The 26987-nt window shown below is 39.0% G+C and overlaps 1 protein-coding gene across 11 annotated transcripts in view; it reads left to right on the top strand.

Moving 5' to 3' along the window:
* The window catches only part of ROBO2 (roundabout guidance receptor 2), a 368188-nt gene that overhangs the window by 16653 nt on the left and 324548 nt on the right, over positions 1 to 26987 (top strand). For all 11 annotated transcript variants that reach the window (XM_075197088.1, XM_075197083.1, XM_075197082.1 and 8 more), the window contains exon 2: positions 23227 to 23553. In XM_075197088.1, coding sequence (XP_075053189.1) covers positions 23227 to 23553 — 327 coding nt within the window. The remainder of the gene's footprint in view (positions 1 to 23226; positions 23554 to 26987) is intronic.

Genomic DNA, 26987 nt, shown 5'->3' with positions numbered 1-26987 from the left:
AGTGTAGTTCTTTTCCGTTTTCCCAGCCTTCATCTGAACTAAATCCACATAGCTGACATAATAGCTTGTTTGGGCAGATCTCACTATGATACAAAGGCACGGCAGATTTCTAAAGCAATAGTCGCCAATTTATTGAATGAGCCGTATGTTCTAATGTGGTCGATCATTTCTAATCCACATAATAAACAAACTGTTGCGTTGGACTGAGATGCAAAATAACATGTGTCTGTCATTGTTTATTCAAAAACTTCCCTCTGTTTTCACTCCAAGCAGACAACATGCCTTTTTGTCTAGGAGCTAGCAGTTGCTAGGAGAGAAGCAATGGTTTGGTTCCATCTCTTTCAATAACAAGAGCAATGAGTGTATTGAGGTAGAAAGAGGGGACATAACACAGTGTGAGCAATGAATTACAAGTTGAATCTATCTCCACTTTTTTTTTTTTGTCAAGCACTTTTGTTGTTGTGTGTCTGTTCTGTGGCGGAGGCTCCTTTCAGGCCCCCCTTCTTTACCGCTTCAATAAAGGCTGTAACGCTAAGAGTCCACTCGGTGACACAATGCCTAAGGTTGAGTGTTACGCTCAGGGAAAGTTAGCAGCCATGCACAATTTAATGAATAGCATCAGTCAATGGCTGAAAAAAACCCAAATGATTAATAATGTCTCCTATAGTAGTAAAAAACAAAACAAAAAAAAAAAACTTGTCGTCCTCCCCCAAAAAACTTTGATTTTGAGCAAAGAAAGTTTCAAAGCACAGTCTAGTGTATTGTTTCACCCTTATTACTAAGTGAAACCATTTATTTCATGCTCGGAATCTGCATCAAATTGCGCCGTGACAGCGGATATTTGTCTTTCTTGCTGTTACCTAGCAACATTTAAAATATAGCCTAGTATATGTTTTCAGATATCAGCATAGGATATTTTATACTGGCAGGAGCAAATACACGCTTTAAGATTTCAGTTGCCCCTTGAACATACAGTAAAAAAAATGTGATGACTGTGTTATTTGGATCCACATCGTATTTTCAGAATAGTCGGTTTACAAGGTCATACATTATGAATTGAGCCCATTAGTAGTCTATTGTTTTAAGAATTCAAGGGCAACGTTTTAATATAATTTAAAGAGACTTTGTTGCTTGGCACGGGCGTCTAAACTCATTGTGCGCGTTATCGTCTAGTTGAACCTCAATCCACTACGAACCCTTTGTGTTTTTAGTGTCATTTCTTGAAACACGGTCGTAGAGAGGCACTACTTACATGTAAACTCACCCTCTTGCCAATGATTATAATGGAGAGCGTGAGGTTGTTGTAGCCTGACCATTGAGCTTGCCTTGATAAGAGGGTTGCTGTTTTGCACCATATTTGAAGCCAAATGTGCTTGATTTATACAAGGGGTAGTGTCGAAAAGTAGGGACATTTGCGGGGACAAATATTTCCAAGGTCAAATCCTTAAAACCTGTGAGTGTACCTAAAAATTAGGGATAATTGATAAGTATACACAGCAGGTGGGGTAGAGGAAGCTGGAAGGAGGCAGAGAGAAAACTCTTACCTGCCTCTCCTTCTGTCTCCAACTGGAGACGATTCCACCAAAAGGTTCATGGCAGATAATAATACTGGTATTTTCGGGTGTTAGGCTGGTGTCCCAGGCAATAAGGGGGGGCTATTTTAACTCTATGACCTTATTAAAAGATAAAGTGGATTTGGGGTAAGGAATTTATGCACTTGTGTATTGTTATGACTAGGACTGCAGATTGGGCAAATGGTGGATCATAGAGAGGCACCTATTCTGTGATATCAATTACGTTTTTAGATTTGGCAATAGGCAACAACTACTAATGTGTTTGTATTCCACCAGATCCACCCTCCACCCCCCATCTTTTCCTGTCACTCATCTGCTCTTCCCACAAGTATTTCTTCTTTTATCCCCATGAGAACTCTGACCATGAAACCATGTTGTATGAGTATCCTCATCAGGGACAAACACAGGATTTGTAGAGAGGGCTTTCCATGCCACACCGCCAGTGGGCGTGGCCAGCATGTTTCGGGGCGTGGCTATAATGTTAGACAGTACTTGGCTGCTCTTCAATTCTTCCTATTCCCCATCATATACACGGGCAATGCTGCGTGCACTACTGTTAGGGGCACACAGTTCTCCCTTTTCACCCAGAGCCATGTGAAGCGAGACATACCTCCAACTGTCCCTAAAATCAGGACAAGGTCCTCACTGAGTGTGTCAGAACAGTTGATAGACTGTCCTGCTCTCTCCTACCTGTACTTGCTGCTTTCAATACTTGTTGGGGAGAGATGGCTGTGAACAGTGCAGACAGAAACGATCTGCACACAAGCTGCAAAGTGGCTGGTCCCGGGGCAGGGTCCAGCCACCTCAAGCATACAGTACCCCAGGCAGGGAGGGGGTTTCCAGCGACTACCCCACCTTGGTTTGCCTATGCTCATCTTATATAGGTAAAGCTGGCAGCTTTAAAACACTATCACTTACCTTGCAAATGGCCCAGTTGCAGAGGACAGCTCAGATCCATACGCCCTGAAAGGGGTGGATCTTACAGAAGAGCAAGTGTGGCTCCAATGCAAAGTGGGCGATGTTGAGTGAATTAGGGGTTTTCCTTTTAATTTGGGCACATGGCTTGCATGATTCGGGGGCTTGGTTAGACTTAATATGTTATGACATAAACGGTTCCATTATTACGTCCAATTTCAAAAAAGTGACATATTATTATCTATGCATTATAAGTTTATATAACATGTTCCTACAGTCTTTCATTAACGTACATACAGTGTATGTGGGATCAGGTCTGGATTTTTATTCCAGAGTCTAGAATAGCAGAATTGCACAACATCCATAATCATTTTTAATTACTGGCAGAATACATTTATTGTGTTTATACAGATTGAGTTTATACAGATTAAGCGTATTTAGCTCCAGTCCCATGACGCATTGACCGCGCTGTTCACACTTTAACCCACCAATGATATATAGGAGAGAGCAAGATTATTGTGGCTTCATCGAGTGAGCCTACCACGATTCTGGTATTGCTGTTTTGCGCTACTTGTTTGAATAAAATGTGCCTGATTTGTAGACTTGGTGGAGGTTGGAACACGGATCTATGCAACAATAATACTCCAGAGGTGGCCAATGAGGGAGGCAATAATTTAATTTAGAACATCCATGTCGTTCTGCTTTTTCATATGCCCTTAAGTTTTGTTTTTTTCTTCTTCTTTTTTTTAAGCGAGGTCCTTTAGCAAACCTCCCTCTCCGTTATATGTCATTTCTGAACGTTATCTGACTAAAAGAGACTCTATCTTAACAAGATCTGTGAAGAAGAGTACTGGAGCACATTATTAGTGCCAAACAAACTCAATATTACTGGTGTGATTTCTCTATCTGTGGTTTGGGGTTTGTTTGTTTTTTGGTCATTTGTCAAAGGTTAAATTGCAAAACAAATTGGAAGTTACTGCAATTTGTGTATCATTTGTGTACAGCGATTTTAGAGATAAGAGTTTAAGTTTAACATAGCAGTTCTTGGAATATCAATTATGTTTGCGGTTAAAAGTTGTAGAATAGCAAGAAATTGACATTTGCATATCTTAAAGGGAATTGATTTTTAGACCACAATATTGACGAAATCATGTTGCAAAAATTAGCATAGGTAAGTGGTTGAACAGAGCGTTCCATACTAAATACAGATTAGGTGCACAAATGTAATTTTGCACTGAAAGCGCAGGAAGGAGATTTCTCTTAGCAGGATTGTATTATGTATATTAGATAAAGAAGTAGTGAGGGCCCATTTACAGGGGCAGATTACTTCCTCTATGCAATTATCTGCCACCTCCGAGATCCCGGAGAGCAGCCCTCACCCCTAATCTTATAACAGAATGCACACTGCTCCTGTCGTTTGTACTTAAACAGGAAAACGCTTTTCTTGGTACACTGTCACACACATAATTAAAAGCTTCAAACACACAAAAGTGACACAAGTTATAAACACAGTCCCAATGTCCCCTCACTCAATTAAGAAATACATCAAACTAAACTGAACAATATTCTAGAAGACAAAGTGGCAGCAGGATAGGCTTCGATTGGGCCACAAAACTAGGCGTAATCTGGGGGCGTTTCCAAAGACCGTGAAGAGGGCGCGGCCTTGAAATTTGAAAGGTGGACAACAACAGTGCGTATTTATGTTCTTAAATTACCTTTAGAATCTTATTTGTTGTTATGGGTTACAGAGAAGGTGCACTAGTTTTCATGAATGTCTTTATAGGCATGTAAGCAGAAGGAGTAATGTTTCATGCTCTACCACACCAACAAAAGTAAAGTCTATATGCAGTTCAGAATAATATAAAGGCAAGTGATTAAAATAAATGAAAGTGCAGTAAGTTGTGTTTATGAATGCAGAGCACAGTGGTCAGGTTTAAGTGACATACCTCTGTGGCTCAGTGGTTAGTGCTTCTGCCTCACAGCACTGGGGTCATGAGTTCGATTCCTAAACACGACCTTATCTGTGTGGAGTTTGTATGTTCTCCCCGAGTTTGCGTGGGTTTTCTCCGGGTGCTCCGGTTTCCTCCCACACTCCAAAAACATACTAGTAGGTTAATTGGCTGCTATTAAATTGCCCTTAGTCTCTTTCGATCTGTGTGTGTGTGTATGTTAGGGAATTTAGACTGTAAGCCCCAATGAGGCAGGGACTGACGTGAATGAGTTCTCTGTACAGCGCTGCGGAATCAGTGGCGCTATATAAATAAATGGTGATGATGATGATACCTCTTAATTATCTGACATCCTGAAAGCCAAGACTAGTGTCTCCGACTCTATTACCATCTAAAGTACTCAATATTTTCATTCAACACTTTGAATTGGCTGCTGTGAGATGAACCACAGAGCCACTGGAGAACAGCAACATGGACAAGCCCCAGGGATGGCAACGAGCTAACTAATTCCGGCTTTAAAAGTCAATTCATTATTTGAAACCATTCATAGTTTTGTTAATTCCCCGTATGTGTAGCTTGTGGACTGAGGGCCAGTGCTGGTAATAGATGCACACATTTCTGTGTTAAACTCATTTATACTACATAGAGAGCCTAAGGGGGAATTACATTTGTCCTTGATGTGCCGCCTTGGTTGGTAAGGCACTCTGTCGCCGATGTAACCCCATAGAGGTACGCAGGAAATCCGCAGTGTTTGGGTAACATAGAACCTGGAAATGACCTCAGCCGGACCTGTGGTGATGTCCAGCGTCTCATCACTGAGATTTGAATTCCCCCCTAATTGTGTTGCATAAAAATTTTGGAAACCTTTGTTCTCCCCAGTATGAATGAGACGTTCTTAGATCATCTGCATCACTGTCTTGTAATACATCCTACCAGAATTCCGAGTATATTAGAAAGTTCTGTTGTCGTCTTAGTGTATCAGTTCATTATAGGGCAATTCTGAAAAGACACGCACATGTCCATTTGTTGCTATGGGTGCATTCCTATTTGAATTTATTTTGTGTGTCAAGTTACTCCTGTAGGGGAGAGAGACATTGTCCATATACCTACTATGCACTTTTACTGTGTCTGAGTGTGATGTATGGGATGTAACATTAAAAGACTGATGTCCTGTCTCAGCAGTTGCTGTCTGCCTAAATCTTGTGGGATTTAAGGGATAGTCTACATTTCATGCAATACTGAAGGATGGACGCATAGACCACAGCTTGATTAATACTACATATAATATAATACATCAATTATACTATAACAAGGAAACTACAGCACCACAGCCAGCTAGTTCCTTCAACGAGATCATATCTAGGACTAAAGCAGCCATACATACTGAAATTCATACAGCCAATTCATTAACTTCTTGTGTGTAGGCAATCCCAAACTATATTTGGGAGGTCGTCCCTTTGGCTAGTGACTGTGACCACACTAAGTGGATTCAATGTGATCCAGAACAATTCTGTTCAGCTTGGACAGAGATCCTATTGCTCAACCCCGCGAATGACTTGTTCTCATGTTGTATACATCACCTTCCCCTTAAATAAAAAGTGTGTGTAATATATATAGGGACTTTTGTGCCATCAAGCGTGTAAAGATTTCCTATTATAATGATTTCTGTTCCCAATAACTTTTAAAAGAATCACAATTTCCATCATATATACCAAAAGAAAAGTTGCTCAATGTACGTCTATCAAAGGGCTTGATTAGTCAGAGAACGGTGAAGAACAGATTCAAGTCTTAAAAATGCAAGGAGTGTTTTTGAGTGGCAAGGGGACAAGGGTGATGGTGTATACACAGGAGTTAACGTGTGATCTCCCTATCACAAACAGTGTTTTATTTTAGGTAATTGCACTGTTTATATAAAAGCTGTGGAATTATTTATGTAACTTTTTTTATGAAATTTCATCAATACAAAACATATAAAGTGGTTTATGGTGGATACTTCTGGAAACCTTTTTTTTTTATCAAAGATTTCAAAACCAAGTTTATGTTTAGTGGGATAACTCTTTCCTTCTGGGAGTAAGGAGAACATTACGTTCTTTATAGGGGACCTGTATCTCTTCACGTGTTACATCAAACAAGTTAACAAAAACTAATTTATCATCCTTGCTTTTGAACTAAAACGTTCTGCAGGTTTTTTTTACTGAAGGCATAGACTGATTTTAAATAGAACGGAATGGAGGTCTGTAATGTGTATTCCAGAGGTAAATAATCAGAATAACACAAACATTCCTATTTTCCATATACTGATCTATTACCAGATGTTTGGTCATACCTCTAAAAACATGTTTTGAAATATGCTAGCATGATTTTAATAAGAAGGTCATGGAGGTCACGGAGAAAATAATTTTGTGCTAGACCCTTGGTGTGGTCAGTCCCTGTAGTCTACAGTATGCTAATGTTATAGATATATATTACACAATTGATACATATACAGGTGCATTTATTAAAACGGGTGAAAAGGCTGCTGTAACCCATAGCAACCAATGTGATAACCAATTTTTTTTCTTAGATGTACTAGCAGAGGAAGAACGATTTGCAAGGAAAATCAATCTAGCCGCTACGTGCTAAAAAGATTGTAGGGGTAACAGTATGATTTGGAGAAGACCAGTAAGGAGGGAATTGAAATAGTCGATGCAGGAGATAATAAGTGAATGAATTAAGGTTTTTGCAGTATCTTGTGTGAGATATGTGCGCATTCTGGAAATGTTCTTTAGATGTATGCAGCATTATATAAACATAAAGTTGATGTGGGGAACAAAGGATAGTTGTAAGTCAAGGATTACACCTAGGCAACGAGTTTGGGGGGTGGGATTTATGGTCAAGTTGTCAACAGAAATAGAAATGTCAGACAGGAAGTTTCTGTTGGTTGGTGGGAATATTATTAATTCTGTTTTTGAAAGATTGTGTTTGAGTTGGCGAGAGGACATCCAAGATGAAATGGCAGAAAACAGTCAGTAACGCGAGACAGTATTGGTCATAAGAGTGGTCATAAGAGCGACATCGCTGCCCCCCCCCCCCTCCACCTCCCCCCCAAATTTTGCTACGAGCCCCAGGCATGTTCCTCCCTAGGGTGTTTGCAATATAGTAACTATGTACAGTCATAGCCAAAAGTTTTGAGAATGACACAAATATTATTTTTCACAAAGTCTGCTGACTCAGTTTTTATGATGGCAATTTGCATATACTCTAGAATGTCATGAAGAGTGATCAGATGAATTGCAATTAATTTCAAAGTCCCTTTTTGCTATGACAATGAACTTCATCCCAAAAACAACATTTCCACTGCATTTCAGCCGTGCAACAAAAGGACCATCTGAGATCAGGTCAGTGATTCTCTTGTTAACACAGGTGAGAGTGTTGACGAGGACAAGGCTGGAGATCACTCTGTCATGCTGATTGAGTTAGAATAACAGACAGGGAGCTTTAAAAGGTTGGTGGTGCTTGAAATCATGGAAACACGTGCAGTCATCATTGCTTTGCACAAAAAAGGCTTCACAGGCAAGAATATTTTTGCTAGTAAGATTGCACCTAAATCAACCATTTATCGGATCATGAAGAACTTCAAGGAGAGAGGTTTAATAGTTGTGAAGAAGGCTTCAGGGCGCCCAAGAACGCCCAGCAAGCGCCAGAACCATCTCCTAAATTTGATTCAGCTGCGGGATTGGGGCACCACCAGTCAGAGCTTGCTCAGGAATGGCAGCAGGCATGTGTGAGTGCAACTGCACGCACAGTGAGGCAAAGACATTTTGAGGATGGCCTGGTGTCAAGAAGGCCAGCAAAGAAGCCACTTCTCTCCAGGAAAAACATCAGGGACAGACTGATATTCTGCAAAAGGTAGAGAGATTGGATTGCTGAGGACTGGGGTAAAGTCATTTTCTGTGATGAATCCTTTTTCAGATTGTTTGGGGCATCTGGAAAAACGCTTGTCCAGAGAAGGAAAGGTGAGCGCTACCATCAGTCCTGTGTCATGCCAACAGTAAAGCATCCTGAGATCAATTATGTGTGGAGCTGCTTCTCAACCAAGGGAGTGGGCTCACTCACAAATTCTGACAAACTCCAAGCATTGATAAGGCAAGAATGTGCGGCCATCAGTCAGTATGTGGCCCAGGAGTTGATTGACAGCATGCCAGGGCGAATTGCAGAGGTCTTCAAAAAGAAGGGTCAACACTGCAAATATTGACTGTTTGCATAAACTTAATGTAATTGTCAATAAAAGCCTTTGACACTTATAAAATGCTTGTAATTTTACTTCAGTATACCATAGCAACATCTGACAAAAAGGGCTAAAAATACTGAAGCAGCAAACTTTGTGAAAACCAATACTTGTGTCATCCTCAAAACCTTTGGCCATGACTGTTCAGTCTGCAGTGCTGTAACAAAAAATGTAAAATATACATTACAGCAAATGTTAGCTAGCGACATGTTTTGAACCGATCTGAAATATAAATCATCTTCAGCACAATACAGTGGTTGGTTCCACGTCTGTTACTGCGTTGTTATGACTTTTGTTTATGTGTCCTCACAGTATACCACTATTTTTACAGGAAATGTTTCTATGCTCTATGCCTCGGTTTTTAAAAGAAACATTTCATTTTGCAGTGTGGATTATGACAATATTGTGAGTTCCTGTCATGGTCTATGGCTCTTCTGACTACATCAGATTATATCTGTTCATTTAGTTATTGTCATTTCTAGATGTTCTCAAGTTGAATTGTAAATATTTAGCCCTGACGGATTAGATGCAACGTAAAGGAACATTTTCTTGAAGAAGCTGTTTCTTTAGGCCGGGACGATTTTATGAATTGCAAATACTTAAAGGGGTTGTCTACCTTCCCATGACTTTAATGTATTAGCTTGTACATGTCTGCCTGCAACTTTTACTAAATGCATTGTTTTATCTGTGCATCTTTCTTCTGTGTGCTTCAGCCATGCATGTATATGAGGCAGGGTCGATAGTTATTGTTGGCGTGGGTGATACAGCACAGTTCTGTTATGTGTGTGTGTGAGAGGTATCACGTCTCAAGCCATGAGAGAAACAGTTCAGCCTCGTTATATAAATACATTGCTGAAAAGCACAAAATCAAAACAGAAAGATAAATTAATGTAAATGGTAAAAGTTACAAGAGGTTATAAACAAGCCAATAAAATAAACTCACACCATGGTGCAGGGCAGGTTAGTAGATCTCTTCTTGACAAACAAAAAAATTATGGTCCATTGAGATATTTCATGTATTAAATGTTCGGGAGACTCACAATTTTTTGGGGAGTTCTAGGTAGGCCACACCCCCTGATCCCACACCAGTTTCTTGGGGACTTGATATCGCGATTCGATGCGATTTGTATCACCAAAAACACGCACTGCAGTTAGTTTACAGTGTATATTCATTTTTACTAAAATAGTTTGCCACTTGCTGCATTCATTTAAAGGAATCAGTAGAATGGACGGTTTGGCTCTGCATCACTACATGTTGGCCGCAAGTGGTACTGCAAGAACTATATATATATATATATAGTTTTATTGTATTTATTTCTTTGCTTTGGTTTTTAGAATTATTAAAACCTAAATGCAAGTTACTTTTACATAAAAAAAACTACTAATAACATTCACAAATATATTTTTTAAGAGATCTAGTTGCTAAACTTCTCTAAAATTGCCGAATTACTTTGTGCAGGCTTATTAACAGACATTGTAGGAAGCCTTTCTAAAATTGCAGAAAAGGATTGGACAAGAAAACATCTACAATGTATCCGCTGTTTGCAAAACAAGTCTTATTTTAGTACAGTGTCCCTTCAATCTCCAGTTTGATTGACTCAGTCCGGACATTCACAGGATTAATATAATAGAACACTTCTCAATGCTAATAGAAAACTTGCTGATACCCAGAAAATTATAAACAATTGTTCTTACTTCCCTTTTTTTTATAAAATAAATAATATTTATGATTGCAATGTGAACCCAATCCCCTTTTGGTTTCAATATTAGCCTTTATTGTCCCTAAATAATTCAAATGTGATTAAAACAAATTCCTTTGTCCTACATCTAGCGGAGACCCAGAACAGCACATTGAAAGAACTCAGGGCTAAAGGGGAGGTGAGACTAATCAAGGAGGAAAGTGCAGCAGTGTCTCATTATTCATCTCTTAATGACAGTTAGCAGTAAGCTGCAATGTTTCCATAAATGAAGCCTGTAGACTTGTACAGTCCAACAGCCAGATTCCTCCTGAATTGGAACACAGAACTGAACTGAGCTCCACAATGGAAATGCTAATTCGGCATGATTAATATCTTGTTCCTTTTTTTGTCAACATGCATATTAAATAACTTTCTTCAGAGTTTAATTGTAACTTGTGGTTCCTGTAATCTCCTGGGAAAATCCCCTGGATATATCTAAACTTCAACAATCTGATTTGAATGATCTATTCATATAGTCCTTTCAAATGAATTTTTCTTTTTCCATTTGATTATATTTTGTGCTGTTTTCCAATCAGTTTATTTACATGAAATTTGGCTTCCGCTGTCGGTGTTTTTAATGTTTCAAATGGACGTCAAGGTAACAAAGAACGTAGAAGTCTAAGAGGGCTTGAAATGATTTTTGGCCGATTATCAAATTGATGGTCACTTGACACAAGGCTGTTAGGTTGCGTGACAATGCATTTTATTGGTTTCCAAGTATTTTAAGCTCAAGTGGGGACTTCTCTTGTATGACGGTGCTCCAGAAATGCAGTTTAATCATATATTACCAAGGTAAAGCAAAAATAGTAATTGCTTGATGGATGCTTGACATATAAAAATGAAACATTGTTTCAACAATACTGCAATATTTACTTTAAATTGGAAAAAAAAACATGTCAATATAAAAAAAAAATATTGTTACTATTTATCTGACATAATAATAATGATACATTAATATTACACAAGTCTGGTCTTTAGCATTACAAACAAATCCAGCACTTATGTAAGGCAGGACATTGTTTTACTGTACATAAGCCAGATCTTCACTTCTTACAGCACACTTGGCAGGTAATGCACTTTTTCACGATGCATATTGACATGATGTTCCTTTATTACTCTGTTGTAATTCTGTTGTATGCGGATAGAGTTTATATTCCTTAACATTTTACATATAATTAGACCGCAGTGATGCCATCAGTTATAAACCCACATTTCTGACGTTATAAGTTAAAGATCTCCACCCAAGCTCAATTCCCCCTACTAACTTACCCCCTCAAGCTGATGCTGTTACACCAACACAGTGCACCACTAGGGGGTGCCCCAGAGCTGTGGCGGTACCACAATCTGAAGTTCTGCTATTTAGGGGGGTAATGGCAAATATTTAAGCTGGAGTTATTCTTGTACTTTAAGGTCTATATACTGTAAATAGTTACACAGGAGACACAGGCAACAAATCAACTTTGAGTTATGTGCCTTGTATACAAGCATGATGGGAATGAGTTCTCTGTACAGCACTACGGAATCAGTGGCGCTATATGAAGAAATGGTGATGATGATGATGATACCCTATGCTATAATAAGGCTAGGGAACACCTTTTACACTAATATACTGTCCAATCAAAGGGACATCATCTTATATTATTTAAACATACTAATAATTAAATGTGATTACTAATGTTGCTTTTTAATGTAAATTATAAAACATAATCAGTTAAAATCGCAGTTTTCAAAAACATATTTATTAAGGTCTGTAATAAAGTTATCATTATATAATAAATAGTTAATATTTTCTTAACAGCCCTTATTGTGATCTAATTTTAATTTATAACATACCTAGCAGGAAATATATATTTGTTTAGGTTTCCATCATGCTGATAATGTGCAATGTTTGGCAATGTCCGCCTGTGGCTGGGTATAAGGATTCTGCTTATGTCACCTAGAAATAATAATAATAATACCAATTAGGTGCACGTGTTGGGCTCCAGATGGGATGAGGTGTAAGGTGGAGAGGAAGCCCCTTCTGATAGCAACCAAAAGCAGCATATAAAATAAAGCAGAACAAAGAGTCTGATTGGAACCTTGAGTCGAGCGGCATTCTGCCATACACAATTTAATAGACAATGCATTCTGCTTCAATCCTTTTTTTTTTCTTCCTTTCAAAGCAATATTATCACGAGTGTCCATATGACAAATGAGCCCATTGTGTTATCTGCCTATAGGTCCCCATTGCTGGCGCTTTTGTCCCCGGCGTCTTCGGTATCACTGTAATTGAAATGAACCAATTAATGAGCGGCAAAATGGCTATCCGGAGCCACCATGTTTTGTAACATGAAGGGCAGCAATCTAAGTCACGTCCGGAATAAATGCATTTTGTTAGGGCCACTGCGAAGGGCGCGATTAGCCTAACTGCGGAAGACAATTGCAGAGGCATCTGCTTAGTTAATTTTGAGAGAAAATATACCAGATGGAGGCTGAAGATTTAAGTGATTAGAAGGTAGTAGATAGGAATACAAATTGGATTAAAAGAAATTAGATTGATATAAATCGAATTGAGTCACAACAGTTTGTGTTGTTCATACCAAGGGCCAGTGGATTATGGGAGAGGCAGATGCTTCAATGAGATAGGAATTAATGTGGCTTTGACAGTCCATCTGGGAAGGTCTGAATATCGAGTACGTCCCTAATCTCTCTCTCCATTTATCAATGCCATAATGTTAATTAGTACTTCATTCATTAAGTTACTTACAGAGGGAACGAAATCACACCCTTAGTATCGCTCTGCTCGAGAACTTGCTATACTGCCAAGAAATGAAAATCCCTCTTTAAGCGAGCTTGCTACAGTTGATTGCAGTTCTAGAGCTCTGTCATTCCCCCCTTAGCTTGTGACCATCGTGGAAAATCTATTGCTTTTTGTTTGGCAACAAATTTGCCATCATAAATTGTTTAGGATTTGACAGCTTGCCTTGATCTCTAAATCACATTATCCTAGTGGTACAAGGACTAAGTTGGGTTTATGCAATATTAATCCTGGAACAGAACGCTGCTTGTTTTATGACTTTCACATTAAAGAAAGACTAGAGTTACATATCCCCCCCTTTCGCCCCCTTGCAGGATGCAGAATGCTTTGTCTTCAGAAATGATTTATTTACTCCATGGCAAAATAGACTCTGGTTAATTTTCAATTTACTTTTCGATAAATGTTGAGAGAAAGGCATGTGTGTGAGTTACTTAGAGCAAGGGACCTCATTCCTTTGCATATCTTGGTATAAACAATGGTGACATTTTCATTGCATTGAGTGAGATACATTTACCTATCATTTATACACTGCAGGGGTATTTATTAATACAGGCAAACACTTTCACATGGCAGTAACATGTAGCAACCAATCAGTGATTAGGTTTCAGTGCAAAGTAGATAAATGAAAGCAAATATCTGATTGGTTGTAAAAGCAAATATTTGATTGGTTGCTATAAGATACTGCTAGTTGGCACCTGTGTTAGCAAATGTGCACCTTTGAACTAAGGATCTCTGAAAGTTGGGAGAACTCCTGTTTTATTCAGAATCAAAGAGGCGTATAAATCATAATTGTTTCAAAAGCGGTAATACTTAAGTGTAAACTCTCTCAAAGCATAGTTACCAACTTTTTAATGTTTCCCTCGGGAGGTCCCAGAGGGGAGGTCGAGTGTGAGGATTAAAGGGGGCGGGTCGCAAAATAACTCAATTCACCAAGAATTGTGCCATGGAGGCTTCCATCGCTATAAAGTGTGCAGGATGCAGGAGCATGGCCTGCTCACTCTGCAGACCTATCCGGAATTCGGGAGACTCACAGAAATTCCCGGGAGAGCGGGCAAGTATTTCTTAAAGCAGCATTATGACCTAGGAAAACATTTTCCTAGGTGGCCCCTCTAACTGTCCAGAGCCCCTGGGGCTGTCTGTGCGGACCGGAAAAGCAGTGGGTGTGAAATGTGTGAGCGGTAGGACCGATCACAATCCCCAAATAAATGACAGTCAATATAATCTACCCCTTGCTACCTTCTGGGAGTCAACTGCTGCTTACAAGGCATCGCTTCTTTTTGAGTGAACTTAGACCTGTCACCAGCAGAGGCAGCCATTTTGTGCCATGAACCAACATTTAGGGACGTGTAGCCTTTCAGTGCGCTAGAACTAGTGACAACACTGAGGCAGTGAGCATACCTGCCACCTATCCCATTTATCTCTGATAGCCCTGATTGGTGGTGATATAAAGGGGTGTGGCTTACTGCAAAACAGGTGTGGATAGGACAGATCTGGGTGTGGTTTGAGGACATTGGGGGTGTGATCAATGTTGTCCACATGTGTGAGTCATATTCACAAACATGAAGGTAAAAATCACTCAGAAAATGCACATTCAGAAAAATAGAGCAAAGGTAAATAAAGGCATTTTATCCTAATCTTATTCTAATACTAAAAAAGCAATTAAATGTGTTTGTGTTGTATATTATTGGATAGTCAGGATAATAATAAGTGTGCAGTATACAATGTATTACTTTCACCACTACAGTGCACCCTTGTGATTGACTGGTATTCACTGCATCTATCGGCATAATTACAACTTACACATAGCCAAAGAAAAAAAAAACATACTAAAACCAGGATACATGGAACACAATGGGCCTCAATTATAATTAGGAGCAGAGCAAACAAGGGAGTAAATTTGCACCTTGGCAAAACCATGTTGCAATGCAGGATAGGAGGACACATTTAAAACGTGCAGGCAGATTTAGAGATGGGGGAGGGTCAAAGTTCATGTCTAAATAGCAGTATAAACATAAAGCTATACAGTATTTGTATGCTACATGCAAAAGTATGTTCCCTGCATGCAAAAAGTGGTTTGTCCAGGAGCAAATTTACTCCTTTTATGTGCTTTGCTCCTAATTCTAAGCATGAGCATTTATTTCTTAATATAACAGTTATTTTGTATTAATCACTGTATCTGAAGTAACAGAATTGTGAATATCCCATTTAAAGTGTCTCTCTTGCTCCTTTGTAAGATTTAAGTGTTACTCTCTCAAATGCTTATTAGTTTTTGTACGACATAAAGAAACATTCTGAAGTCTATATCCATTAATTCTTGTGCATTTTCCATGTGGACATTCATTAAATCGCAGCTTTATCTAGGTCATGGAATAATAAAGTGAATGGTTACAGTGTTGCAGCCCTAGCGCATCCTGCTGCTCGCTGCGGAGAGCTCTAAATTTAGAACTTATTCTTCTTACATAGCTTCATTATGTCTAAAAGAATGACTAACAGGGATGTTAACCAAGTTCTAGTTAGGGCGCATCTAAAAATACAAATCATCCAAGACAACAAGGAAGAAAGAAGCCTTTAGTCACATGGAACACTGCACCTTTATATCCTCCAACACTCTGTAACAGATCACAAGATAAGGACATGATTACCAGTAAATGAAGAATTGCAGGATGTACATTTTATCACATTAAACTTCTCTGCAGAATACTGGGCTACTCTCTCATAGAACAGATGTACAAACTACATGGGCAATATTGTAGTATAATGTCCCTTCAGAAACAGCGGTGTTGTCACCATGCAGGTGACAGAATGAATGAATATATATATATATATATATATATATATATATATATATATATATATATATATATATATAGATATATATATATATATATATATATATATATTGACTTGACTGCTCTGACGGAATGTCCGGTAGACTCATGCATTTCTGAGAATTCTCAGGACTTCTTGGAGAGTAGCCCTCCTTCCTGGATCCCGCCCAATCTTCTTGCAAAGTGGGCGGGGCAGGGCCGTGATGATGCTGTATGCACCTTCACGTCGCCTGCACTTGTCCCTTGGACCTCCCCTCCTGGATCTTCAAGAGGAAAGGTCCAAAAACTAGGCAAGTATGATTTATGTGACACATCCTTCTACCAAAACCTAAGCGTCAAGTGCCTCACTCTGACTCAGGAGGTGGCAAGCAGTGACTGTCCAGACACTAAAAACTCCTCCAACCTATCTGCCTAGAGTGCTAAATTTTGTGGGACTGTCACGGTTTTTGTGATCTGAAAGGGTCACTACTTACACACTTGGCTTCATCAAATGTGGACGTAGTGTCTTACTTTGCAATTCAAGGGTGTCTTTAGTGGGTAGAAGGGTTGGGGTTGGCCTAGCGTTTTCAGGTCCCGCTTCAGAAATGTTAGCTGTTGGGAGGTATGGGTGTGACATGGACTGACGTTTCATGAAATGCTGTCATGTGTCATGGAATTTTGGAGGTAGGTCCTTCTGTGTCAGAGTGAGTCCCATGGACACATCCCTGCCAAAATTAAAGTAACCCATGTACCAACCACCTCCCCTGTTCCCCACCTCACCTCACCTCAAGAACACTCTCAATGGAGCCGAGAGGAGGCCTCTTATCTGCATGAGTGGTACCGGCACATGCTCCGAAGAGTCCTCCGCTCAGCTCTTTTGAGAGCAGTGGGGGAGAGGGTTTTCGTGGGTGGGAGTGACATGACACTGCCGGGCCGCTTCTCCTCTGGGCCCTGTAGCCTCTGCACACCCTGCACCCACTATAGTTCCACCCCTGGAATTTTTTATACGTGCTACCATAAGAAAACAAAAAAGCAAAGGGGTTTTAAACCAGAAGGGGACAGAAATCCCAAATGAGAAAAAGAAATTGCAGACTGCCTAAATATTGTTTTTTTCTCTGTATTTACTGTTGAAAATTCAAAGGGGTCACATACATTATAGGGGAAATATATATTGTACTGGAATGTAGACGCAAATATAGTTACTATAGAAGAGATGTTACTTGAACCCTCAAAATTAAAAGTAGCTAAATCAATAGTATACCTCAAAGAGCATTAACAGGAATAGAATCAGTGCTTGCTGCGCCATTATCCAAACTTTTTAACCAATCGCTGCTGACAGGTATAACTCCAGGTGATTGGACAATGGTAAATGTAATTCACTACACAAAAAAGGAGTAGGGAAAAATATGATAATTCTGTACCTGTGAGTCTCACACCAATATATGGAAATTGATGGGATGCTTAAAAATAATTATTAACTATTGAGAGTCAAACAAGGGAAAGGAATTTGCTGCTGAGAGATCATGTCAAACAAATCTAATGGATATTTTTGACTATGTAACTAAAATGATAGATCATGATGGACCAGTTGACACTAATTGAGATTTTAGTAAGGCATTTAATCTAGTATCCCACAATAAATGAATTTAGTAAATACTTGGATGTGAGTCAAAGTTAGTGAAAAGGATAAATGTTTGGCTAAAGGTCAGTGTTGTAAGATCTTATGAAGGTCTGATAGTCAGTATTTCAGTCCCGGGTCCTGTTTTCTTCAATGTATTGATTACTGATTCCACTTGTGGTCTACGAGGGAAGGTGTATCTTTGCAGATGATGAAAATCATTGCATCTCTTTTCTCTTTTAGAGAAAATGGCCTAAAGGATGGAATCTTAAATGTAATATATCCAAATGTAAAACAATGAACGTGGGTCACAAAAGCCAGATGTGGTGGGGACTAGTGCAGTAAAGGAGATGAAGAACGCATGGGGAAAATAAACGTATTGCTATTGTCTAAGAATTTCAACTACTCAAAATACCCTCCACCCCCCTCCTAAGATGAAAATAAACTAAACCTACAAAGAAAGGGCAGATTAGATGGACCTACAGGTAACTTCATGATGTCAGATTCTATGTTTCTAAACCCCATCAGAAACTGGAGGAGCCTTACTTGGCATATAAGTGTAACTAGATTAGGGAGAGCGCACTTTATCTGAACCCAGACCAATTTCATGAGTTAGACAGACAGGGCCAGATTATGGTTTGTTGGGGCCCAAAGGCTACTAACTGGCAGGGGTCCCTGCCAATAAAATTGGCTGTAATCAGATCAAGTCATGTCAGAGGTACCCGCCATCAGGACTGGCATTCCCAGTGTCCACCTCCAAGAAGTTTGTACATGCTCCGCTCCCCATCCCTAGGTGTCTATTCTGATCCCTTCTCTGTTCGGAGGGAGGACTCAGAGGCCAAATGGGGATGGCGCTGGCCGGCGGGCTGCCACACTTACCAGGCTTACCGTGTTCCGCTGCCCTGCCCAATGTGACCGGCTGACAGGTCACAGTGGGTGTTGACTGGAGGGTGACTGATGATCTGACTGTAGTAGACCTCAGTCAACCTCCCACAGAGCCCTAGCTTAAAATTTTAGCGCTTGGGGCAAAAAGGAAAACTGACGACTAACTAGCCCTCAATTTTAACCAAATGAACACAAAATATTCATAAACTACGTCCCCCCCACCATTCAGCGGTGCACCCTCACACAGTCCTAGTTACCACCTGACCTCCCACTCTGTTCTCTCTACTTAAACAGTGTAAGTTTGCCTTCCCTCCAAGCGCTACATACATACAGCACACGGGATCCATCACTTTAACAGGAGATTGGTGAAACAGAACCAGAATCAGAGCAGCACTAGCACGGCTCTCTTAATACATTGTATCGTGCTCTCTCGCACTGTAAGTCACATCAGTGAGGAATATTTGTGGTAGTTCCCTAATGTGTGCTAGCTCAGGACAGTACAAGTAAAGATGCGTGCTATAAGTTGAAAGCATTCCTACATTTTTCTATAAAGCACACCATAATGTGCTATGCTTGTAATGCTTTATAGAGCTTCCCCCTTTGTAGTTCTCAGAACCAAGAGCTGTTCCAGCTATATAAACTTAGCCATTCCCTGATAAGTCATTTGCATCAACGTATTCCTTTAACACTTTGTTTATACCAATTAATTAAAAGAGAACCTCATTGTGTAACTTACCAGGAAACATATACAGTGTGTGTAAATGTCCTCTTTGTCGAAGATGGAAAGCTCTTAGCAAGTAAAGTGTTGGCAGGCTTTCAGACTTGGCTTGGACACCCAGAAGGCATTGAGTCTTATTCTGGCTGCACCAGATATATAGACAGGACACCATCTTGCAGTCTGACATGAGAAATCGCTCCAGTGTTTTACAGAGGGAGAAAATGCGAGAGGAGCTGCCTTGGGATGGGAAAGTAACATACGGCATTTTGTATACTGAATTTACTGGAGGGAAAAGCTGGGCCCTTGATGTGCAGTGAGTATGCTAAATGAAGAAGATCTCTGAATCATTATTCAATCAGCTATACAACTTTTGAACAGTAACAGATGCTTAGCTGGAATTGTTGCTGAGAATTCATTGTTATTAAATTCTGATTGCGGATTACAGGCTCCTTAAGAGATACAGATTGTGTTCATCAATAACGAGTCTGGATGTGGAGAACATATGGAAGCTCCTTTTAAAGTTTATGCTATTAAGTTTAATTTATCCAAATAAATAATATGTGTGTGTGCTCTGGATATCCTTAAATCACTCATTGGTGACATGTAGACATTTATAGATGCCAAACTAAAAAGATGAAAGGGATAAAACCATCTTCCATCACTGTCTTTGCTAGCACATGTTAGACTTTAAAGTACACCCGTCGCCATCATAGGAGAAAGCTATGTGGGTGCTGACTGAGGCACTGATCATGTGTAATTTTTGAGCCGCGTGGGTGGGTGGGATAACGTGAGCACCCCCAATCATTTTAAAAAGATGGTTCCTACGGTGACCCAGGAGGGGGGTGGAACACCAGCTTTGCTGGGCCCTCCTCACCACAAGGCCCCAGAAATGGCCACACCCCATGCACCCACGGTAGTTCCGTCACTGATTCAGAGCCAATGTACTGTAAGCTGGCAGCTTGATGATGTCACAGAATGATTCTCAGGAGTGCAGTGAGCATGCTCCTGCCAGTACATGGCTTATTCACTATGTCAATAATATTCATAGCTGCCCATAGTATATTTCATGCAGATATGTAAAGAAGGTGACTATAGGAAACTGTACACGGGTTACATACAGTAAATGTAATGTATGTATAATGATGCGCTGTCTGTTCACATATATGCTTAATGCACACTTGTGTTTAGCTGACAAGAGGATCTCACATTTCTTATCCCTTACATTTTTTTTTTCACCAACATATCTTATTTGATCCTACGTTTGTCCCTAATGTATTTCATCTTTCTGACATTTAAAATCACTTCATAATTCTGTGGCATTATCAATACCACAGCTTAAAATGGATTCCGTTTAGGATAAAATAACCAAATTGTAGCATTATGGATATCCATTCTGCGTTCAATTTGTTATTTAGTCATACTGCCTTTTACACAGTGTGACAGCTAGGGAATGGAAATTTAAAGAGACACTCAATTATTTTAAACAGAAAAAGCTACGATCAATTCAAAAGAGGAGCATTACCATTTAAATGGAGGTGAGGAAGCGGGAAAGCGCTGAACTGAGGTAAATACCATATCTACTAGTCTGGTGAAGTGGTAAATACCCCACTTTCAATTATACCACACCATAGGAAGCGTATATAGTCTGGCTCAGTACACTGACTACATATCCTTGCACCTCTCAGTGTGTGCAGTGGGATGTCTCCACTCTCCTATTGTTTAGTTCTGGATGGCTTCATATAAACAGCTTTGAAATTTGTAAAAATTGAGGCATATCTTATATGATCCCATTTCATTTTGGAGGTTTTAAATAGGAAGTGTATCAAACCCGGTTTAAATTTTATGGAAAGATTGCATTCTATAAGTGTCTTTCATTCTAAAAAGAACTCACAGAATACCTGCCCCAATTTTTACTGGGGTATGAAATGTAATAATAGAATTGGTATTCCTATGAGATTGAATGAGTCTATAGAAAGTTTGTTCCTAAATATTAGGAGAGACAATACATTTTATGTCCTATCAGAAAATACAGCGTGTACTGAAAAGTAAATGTGGTATAGAAATATACTGCAAACACCTAACGTAAAGGTTGATCCAATAGGAAAAGCCATATTCTGCATACATGGATATATATTTAGTGCCACACCTTGACACCAGAGGAATTATTTGATGGGTTACAGACAGGAAGTCAGGTGTGCATAGGAAAAATGCTTCCTCATAAATCACAGCCTTGATGCAAATACATGAAATCCTGCTAGAGAGGACTAGTTATTCATTGTATCATGTTATATGTTGCAGTGCTAGTTCTTTATTAAATTATAGCCATCAATGTGTACTGTACTACACAGCGAAAGCAGCCATTTTGTAGGATGAACCAAATTTGATGAGAAGGCAACCTATGACTTCAATAGAAACTAGTGACATCACAGAGGTATGAGGTAATTTGTGTTAAAAAAATGTCTGTTTTCACTGTGTCAGAGGACGGATATACTTTAAAGGTTAATGCCGGAAAGTGAGGTAAAACATGCACTCTGTTCTCTGAAAGCTATTTACAAATAAAATGACTGTTTGTTTTTTTTTTACATTATTTCACTACCAATATATTTATTAAAGTTATTCAAACGCATGTCATGAATTTTTAAATAAAAAGACAGTGTTGGTTTATTATTGATGGCAGATGGTACACTACAGCAAGCTCGGCTTTGCAGGGAATCTCGCAAGCAACGGTGCAGTTCAGCAATAATTAGAGCAAGTGATGGTCCCCCAGGCTGGCCTTCCCAGACCCATATAACAGCTGGGTTGCTTCTTATTCTTAATACAGGAAAAAGGAGACTTGTTGGAGATTTAATGAACTCTATTAATTGGCTAGCCAGTTATTGTTGCTCAGTAACCTGTTTGAGGAGCGGGGTGGAACGCAGAGCCTGTAAGGTGGGAAGGAGAGGCATTCACCATCTAACAACCATCTGTTTAGTCATATAAACAAGGAACCATAGGGGTAGTACCTGATATTTTCATGCACTGCTGCTCTACCTCTAGTATTCCTTGTTTATTAGACTGAACAGATGGTTGTAGATGGTGAATGCCTCTCCTTCCCACCTTCCAGGCTCTGCGTTCCACCCCGCTCCTCAAACAGGTTACTGAGCAACAATAACTGGCTAGCCAATTAGCAGAGCCCAATAAGTCCCCAGCGCTAACATTGGAAAATGTAGGCTGTAATTATCGATGAAGAAAAGTTCCAAAACTGTTTGTAAAATATTTCACGTTTGGCCTGAAAAAGTTTGCCTACAACACCACGCAGGAGAAGGAATTGACTTATGTCATCCGATCTGTATTCATAGGGGGAATTCAATCCCCAACATTGTTCTAAAGAACAAAGCGGGATCCGCGTTATTACCGTTAGTACGGTAATCTTATTGTGGATTTGTGCACGCAGCTGCAAGCAAAAATCAGCTTTGAAATTACCGTAGAAACGGTAATAACGCGCAGCAATGACCATATTAACGATAATTGTGGGCACCCGCGTTGTTCGAAAAAACAACGCAGGGAATTAAATTCTCACCATAGACTGTAAACTGGCAAAGTGCAAATGTACAAATAAAATGTGGATTGGAAGAGCAAAATGGGGGGCTCAAAGATATGCTACAGAATTTGCTGGCGCTATATAAATAAATGTTGATGATGATGATGATAGTATCGCCAGAATTTTGCACCTTTGCGAAACGGCTGTTCTACCGCGAAACTCGGGTTTGAAATTTGGCTCAGCACATTTATTTTAGATTGTTTCATTAAATAGTAACTGTTGTCACATTTGGCAGAAGTTTCCATACTTTGAAATAACTTGATGTTGAAAATGAATGAACTTGTATACTTTAATTTATGTATAATTAAGTACTAATCACAGCGAGATCTGTACTGATCTGTAATGTACTGAACTGTTTACTTTTGGTCTTTTTTCAGGATCTCGGCTCCGTCAGGAAGATTTTCCTCCTCGGATAGTAGAACATCCCTCAGATGTGATTGTTTCTAAGGGAGAGCCCACCACGTTAAACTGTAAAGCTGAAGGCAGACCAGTGCCCACGATAGAATGGTACAAAGACCTGGAGAGAGTGGAGACTGATAAAGACGACCCACGTTCCCACCGAATGCTGCTTCCCAGCGGATCTTTGTTTTTCTTGCGCATTGTTCATGGGCGTCGGAGTAAGCCTGACGAGGGCAGCTACGTGTGTGTCGCACGGAATTACCTCGGAGAAGCCATGAGTCGGAACGCATCACTGGAAGTTGCTTGTAAGTGAACACATTGCTTTAGTATCCCTATAATGTATAGCAGCATGCCTACCAAGGAGTTATATGGTTATAAAGCTGGCATTTCTATTGTTCATAATGTCGCCCTGTAGCAGGTAATAAGACAACATATATTTTACAAATGATTAGTAATTGTCATATTTGAAATTTATATATGAGATTTATCAAGCCTCCTATAAAGGAAAAGTGGAGGTGTTGCCTATAGCAATCAATCAGATTCTAGTACATTCAGAATCAGAATAATTTATCTAGTACATCTGAGAAAATGATAGTTAGAATCTGATTGGTTGTTATGGGCAACACCTCCCATAGCATCCAATCAGATTCTAGCTATCATTTATCTAGTACATTTTAGAAAATGATAGCTAGGATCTGATTGGTTGTTATGGACAACACTTCCACTTTTTCTTTTTAGGTTTGATAAATCTACAACATAATAATAACATATGAATTTGAGCCCAATAGCAAAATTTCAGACAAATTGCTTTTATTTGACTAATTGGTCCCAGACTGTTGAAAGCTGGTTGCCGCGAGTTACAATAAATTTGTAATCTATACACCATGTTATTAAATATGTCTCATAGTGTTTTGCATTTGCACATGTAAGCAATATTCCTTGTTACCTTATGACTAATAATCTATCATATACTTTCTAATGTGCATTCACAGCATTCATTATCCTTTCCATATGCAGTTATTAATATTGACATAATTTGCATTTTGCAAATTGTTTGGAAATATACAAATTTTGATAAAAACATGTTAGATGTCAGGTTTATTTCACGCCAAACTGGCTTTAAATACTACTACATGGAATACTGTAGTGCAGTCAGTTTACATAATTAATACCATTTTTCGTGCATTTGTTTCATGTCATATTCATGATCCTCTTCCTGAACAATGATTTTGTATCCAAATGTTTTGGAATTTTCAGTTAATATTGTGAAATCACATTCGTTGCATAATGAAACCTTTGTTGCCACTGTCCTAAATGATCTATTGAATGCAGTTCTACTTGTATTTTGCAATTTAAATTGGTTCAGAACAAACACAAACATTATCCTAGCACCCTCCCATTGATCTTACAACCTCTATTAGCAAAGAGGACTAGCACATAAGCTGTTTGAAGGTCATGAGTGAAGTCCAAGCCACCATCAAGAGCTTGTGGAATGAAAGTGCAGGTTAGATATTTTAAGGACTAGATCACAGGACATTATTTAAAACCTTAGCACCATTTCTGTAATGGTTTCAGGGACCCAGAAAGAAAGCCTGTTCCACGGTGTCTTATCCTTTGAAGCATAGCTGTCTGAATTCTTCAATTGAGCCCTTTGGGGATTTAGAGCGCAGACTCTCCTCCGACACAATAACAGCCAGCTTCTACTTGAGTTCTAATATCACAGACTTAATATCATTTCTGTTATCTGTTTTATTTTATTTTTTGTTTGTTTAATTTCATATTTCTATTGATCGATAGCAATTTCTATATTGATTCTGGCATTTAACAGGGTCAAAAACCTCAAGAAATGTCAATAGAATCCTTATAGGCATATGCACACTGTTAGTATATATGAAACATCTCTTTCTTTTGTTATCCGTGACTTTAACCATTGTACTGCTCTTCTGTTAAAGCCGTATTAACATTTAATTGACCTTAATAACGTAATCATTTATTTTATTCCATATTCGTTTAGGGAGACTGTAGAATTTTGCAATAAAACCAATTATTTTCAAATATTTGCTCAAATGGAAATGTGGTGTTTTTATGAGGTGCGCAGAGATTTATTAACGGAGTTTGAACAGTTTTTTTTTTGCCTGTTTTTAAAATAAGTCTAAAAAGAAAAAATCCTTATAGCACTTAATTTTTCGGATGACTACTACGAGATTGACTTAGTGGGAAATAGATCTTATATTTGTGCTCAGCAGTGTAGGCAGGCAGATCATCTCAGAGCGTAGTAAGAGAATATAGCTGTATCTGTTCACTGCTTGTATGGAGATAAAATACAGGAGCTGTGATCCATAAACAACTGTAAACTAGCTTTATATCTAACTAGAGTCAATAGCATCCCTTGGACCCTGAAGTCATAGCACCAGGTGTTAAGTGTATGATAGCAGCTTGATCTATCGACCAGGGTAAGAGGGTGCGGTGGCCGAAATGAAAATATATGAAAAATTAATGAAGTTCCGCAATTGTGATTTATTTGCCTCTGCCCCTGTGCTGGTCCTAGTTTAAAAACCAATGTTGAATATTTCCCTTGCAAAACAAGGTTTGTATTCAACGGTCTGGTGGTCACGGGGTCACAGAAAATGTATTTCCTCTAGAAAGTGAAATGGGATTTACACATCATTTTTTTTAAGGCTTACATAAATTGTTTGGTCAATGTTTTTCATCTCATGGGAACCATTGTTTTACACAGACACATGTTGTGTACTGTTTATTCAGCATTTTAGATTGTTTTGCTTCTCCATATGTGAGTGGTTGATGAAAGGTCACATTCTGGAGATATAGAACACGGCACATACACGGAGTAACACAACTATAGTGACAAAGGGCTGAGGGTCCACAGAACTGGCTATAGAGTGTGTTACCTACCAGATGATAGAGGTTAGATTATGGGGGGAAGGGACGGCACATCACTAGTGATTTGTAGGAGACAGCTGGGACCAGTAACTGGAAGGACTGTATGAAACATCGTAAATGTTCGGAGAAGACTTATGAATAAAAAATAATTAGATGAAGAATTAGGGTAAGGTGTGATCAACTCTCCAGATTAACATGTAGCATGTGAGATGATGCATGAAAATATGCAATCACAATGAGATTCTCTTTCTTCAATAAATCTACCTTCATACAATCTAAATTCTAAGAGGACATAGTTAGATTCCTATCTGGAAATAGAAAAGTGGCACTATGCAGTTATCGATACATAAACATTAATACAAAGTCTGCTAACTGCATACTTAACAACAGAGAAGTGATACTGTTCAATTCATTATACATGTAGAATAGAAATAGGTACTGGGAATAACATCCTGTATATCTATCTATCTATCTATCTATCTATCTATCTATCTATCTATCTATCTATCTATCTCATATCTATCTATCTATCTGTCTATCTATCTATCTCATATCTATCTATCTATCTATCTATCTGTCTGTCTGTCTGTCTGTCTGTCTATCTATCTATCTCATATCTATCTATCTATCTATCTATCTATCTATCTGTCTGTCTGTCTGTCTGTCTGTCTATCTATCTCATATCTATCTATCTATCTATCTATCTATCTAATTAACATATATATATATATATATGTTGGAGTGTTGACTGGTGGTAGACTATACCGTAGAATAGAAATAGATATTGGAAACAACATCTGTCTATATAGGTAAGATAATTGATTGATGGTTGTCTATA

Source organism: Mixophyes fleayi, chromosome 2 (assembly GCF_038048845.1).
Source record: "Mixophyes fleayi isolate aMixFle1 chromosome 2, aMixFle1.hap1, whole genome shotgun sequence".
Taxonomy (NCBI): Eukaryota; Metazoa; Chordata; class Amphibia; order Anura; family Limnodynastidae; genus Mixophyes; species Mixophyes fleayi.
This window is presented reverse-complemented; position numbering and strand designations above follow the sequence as displayed.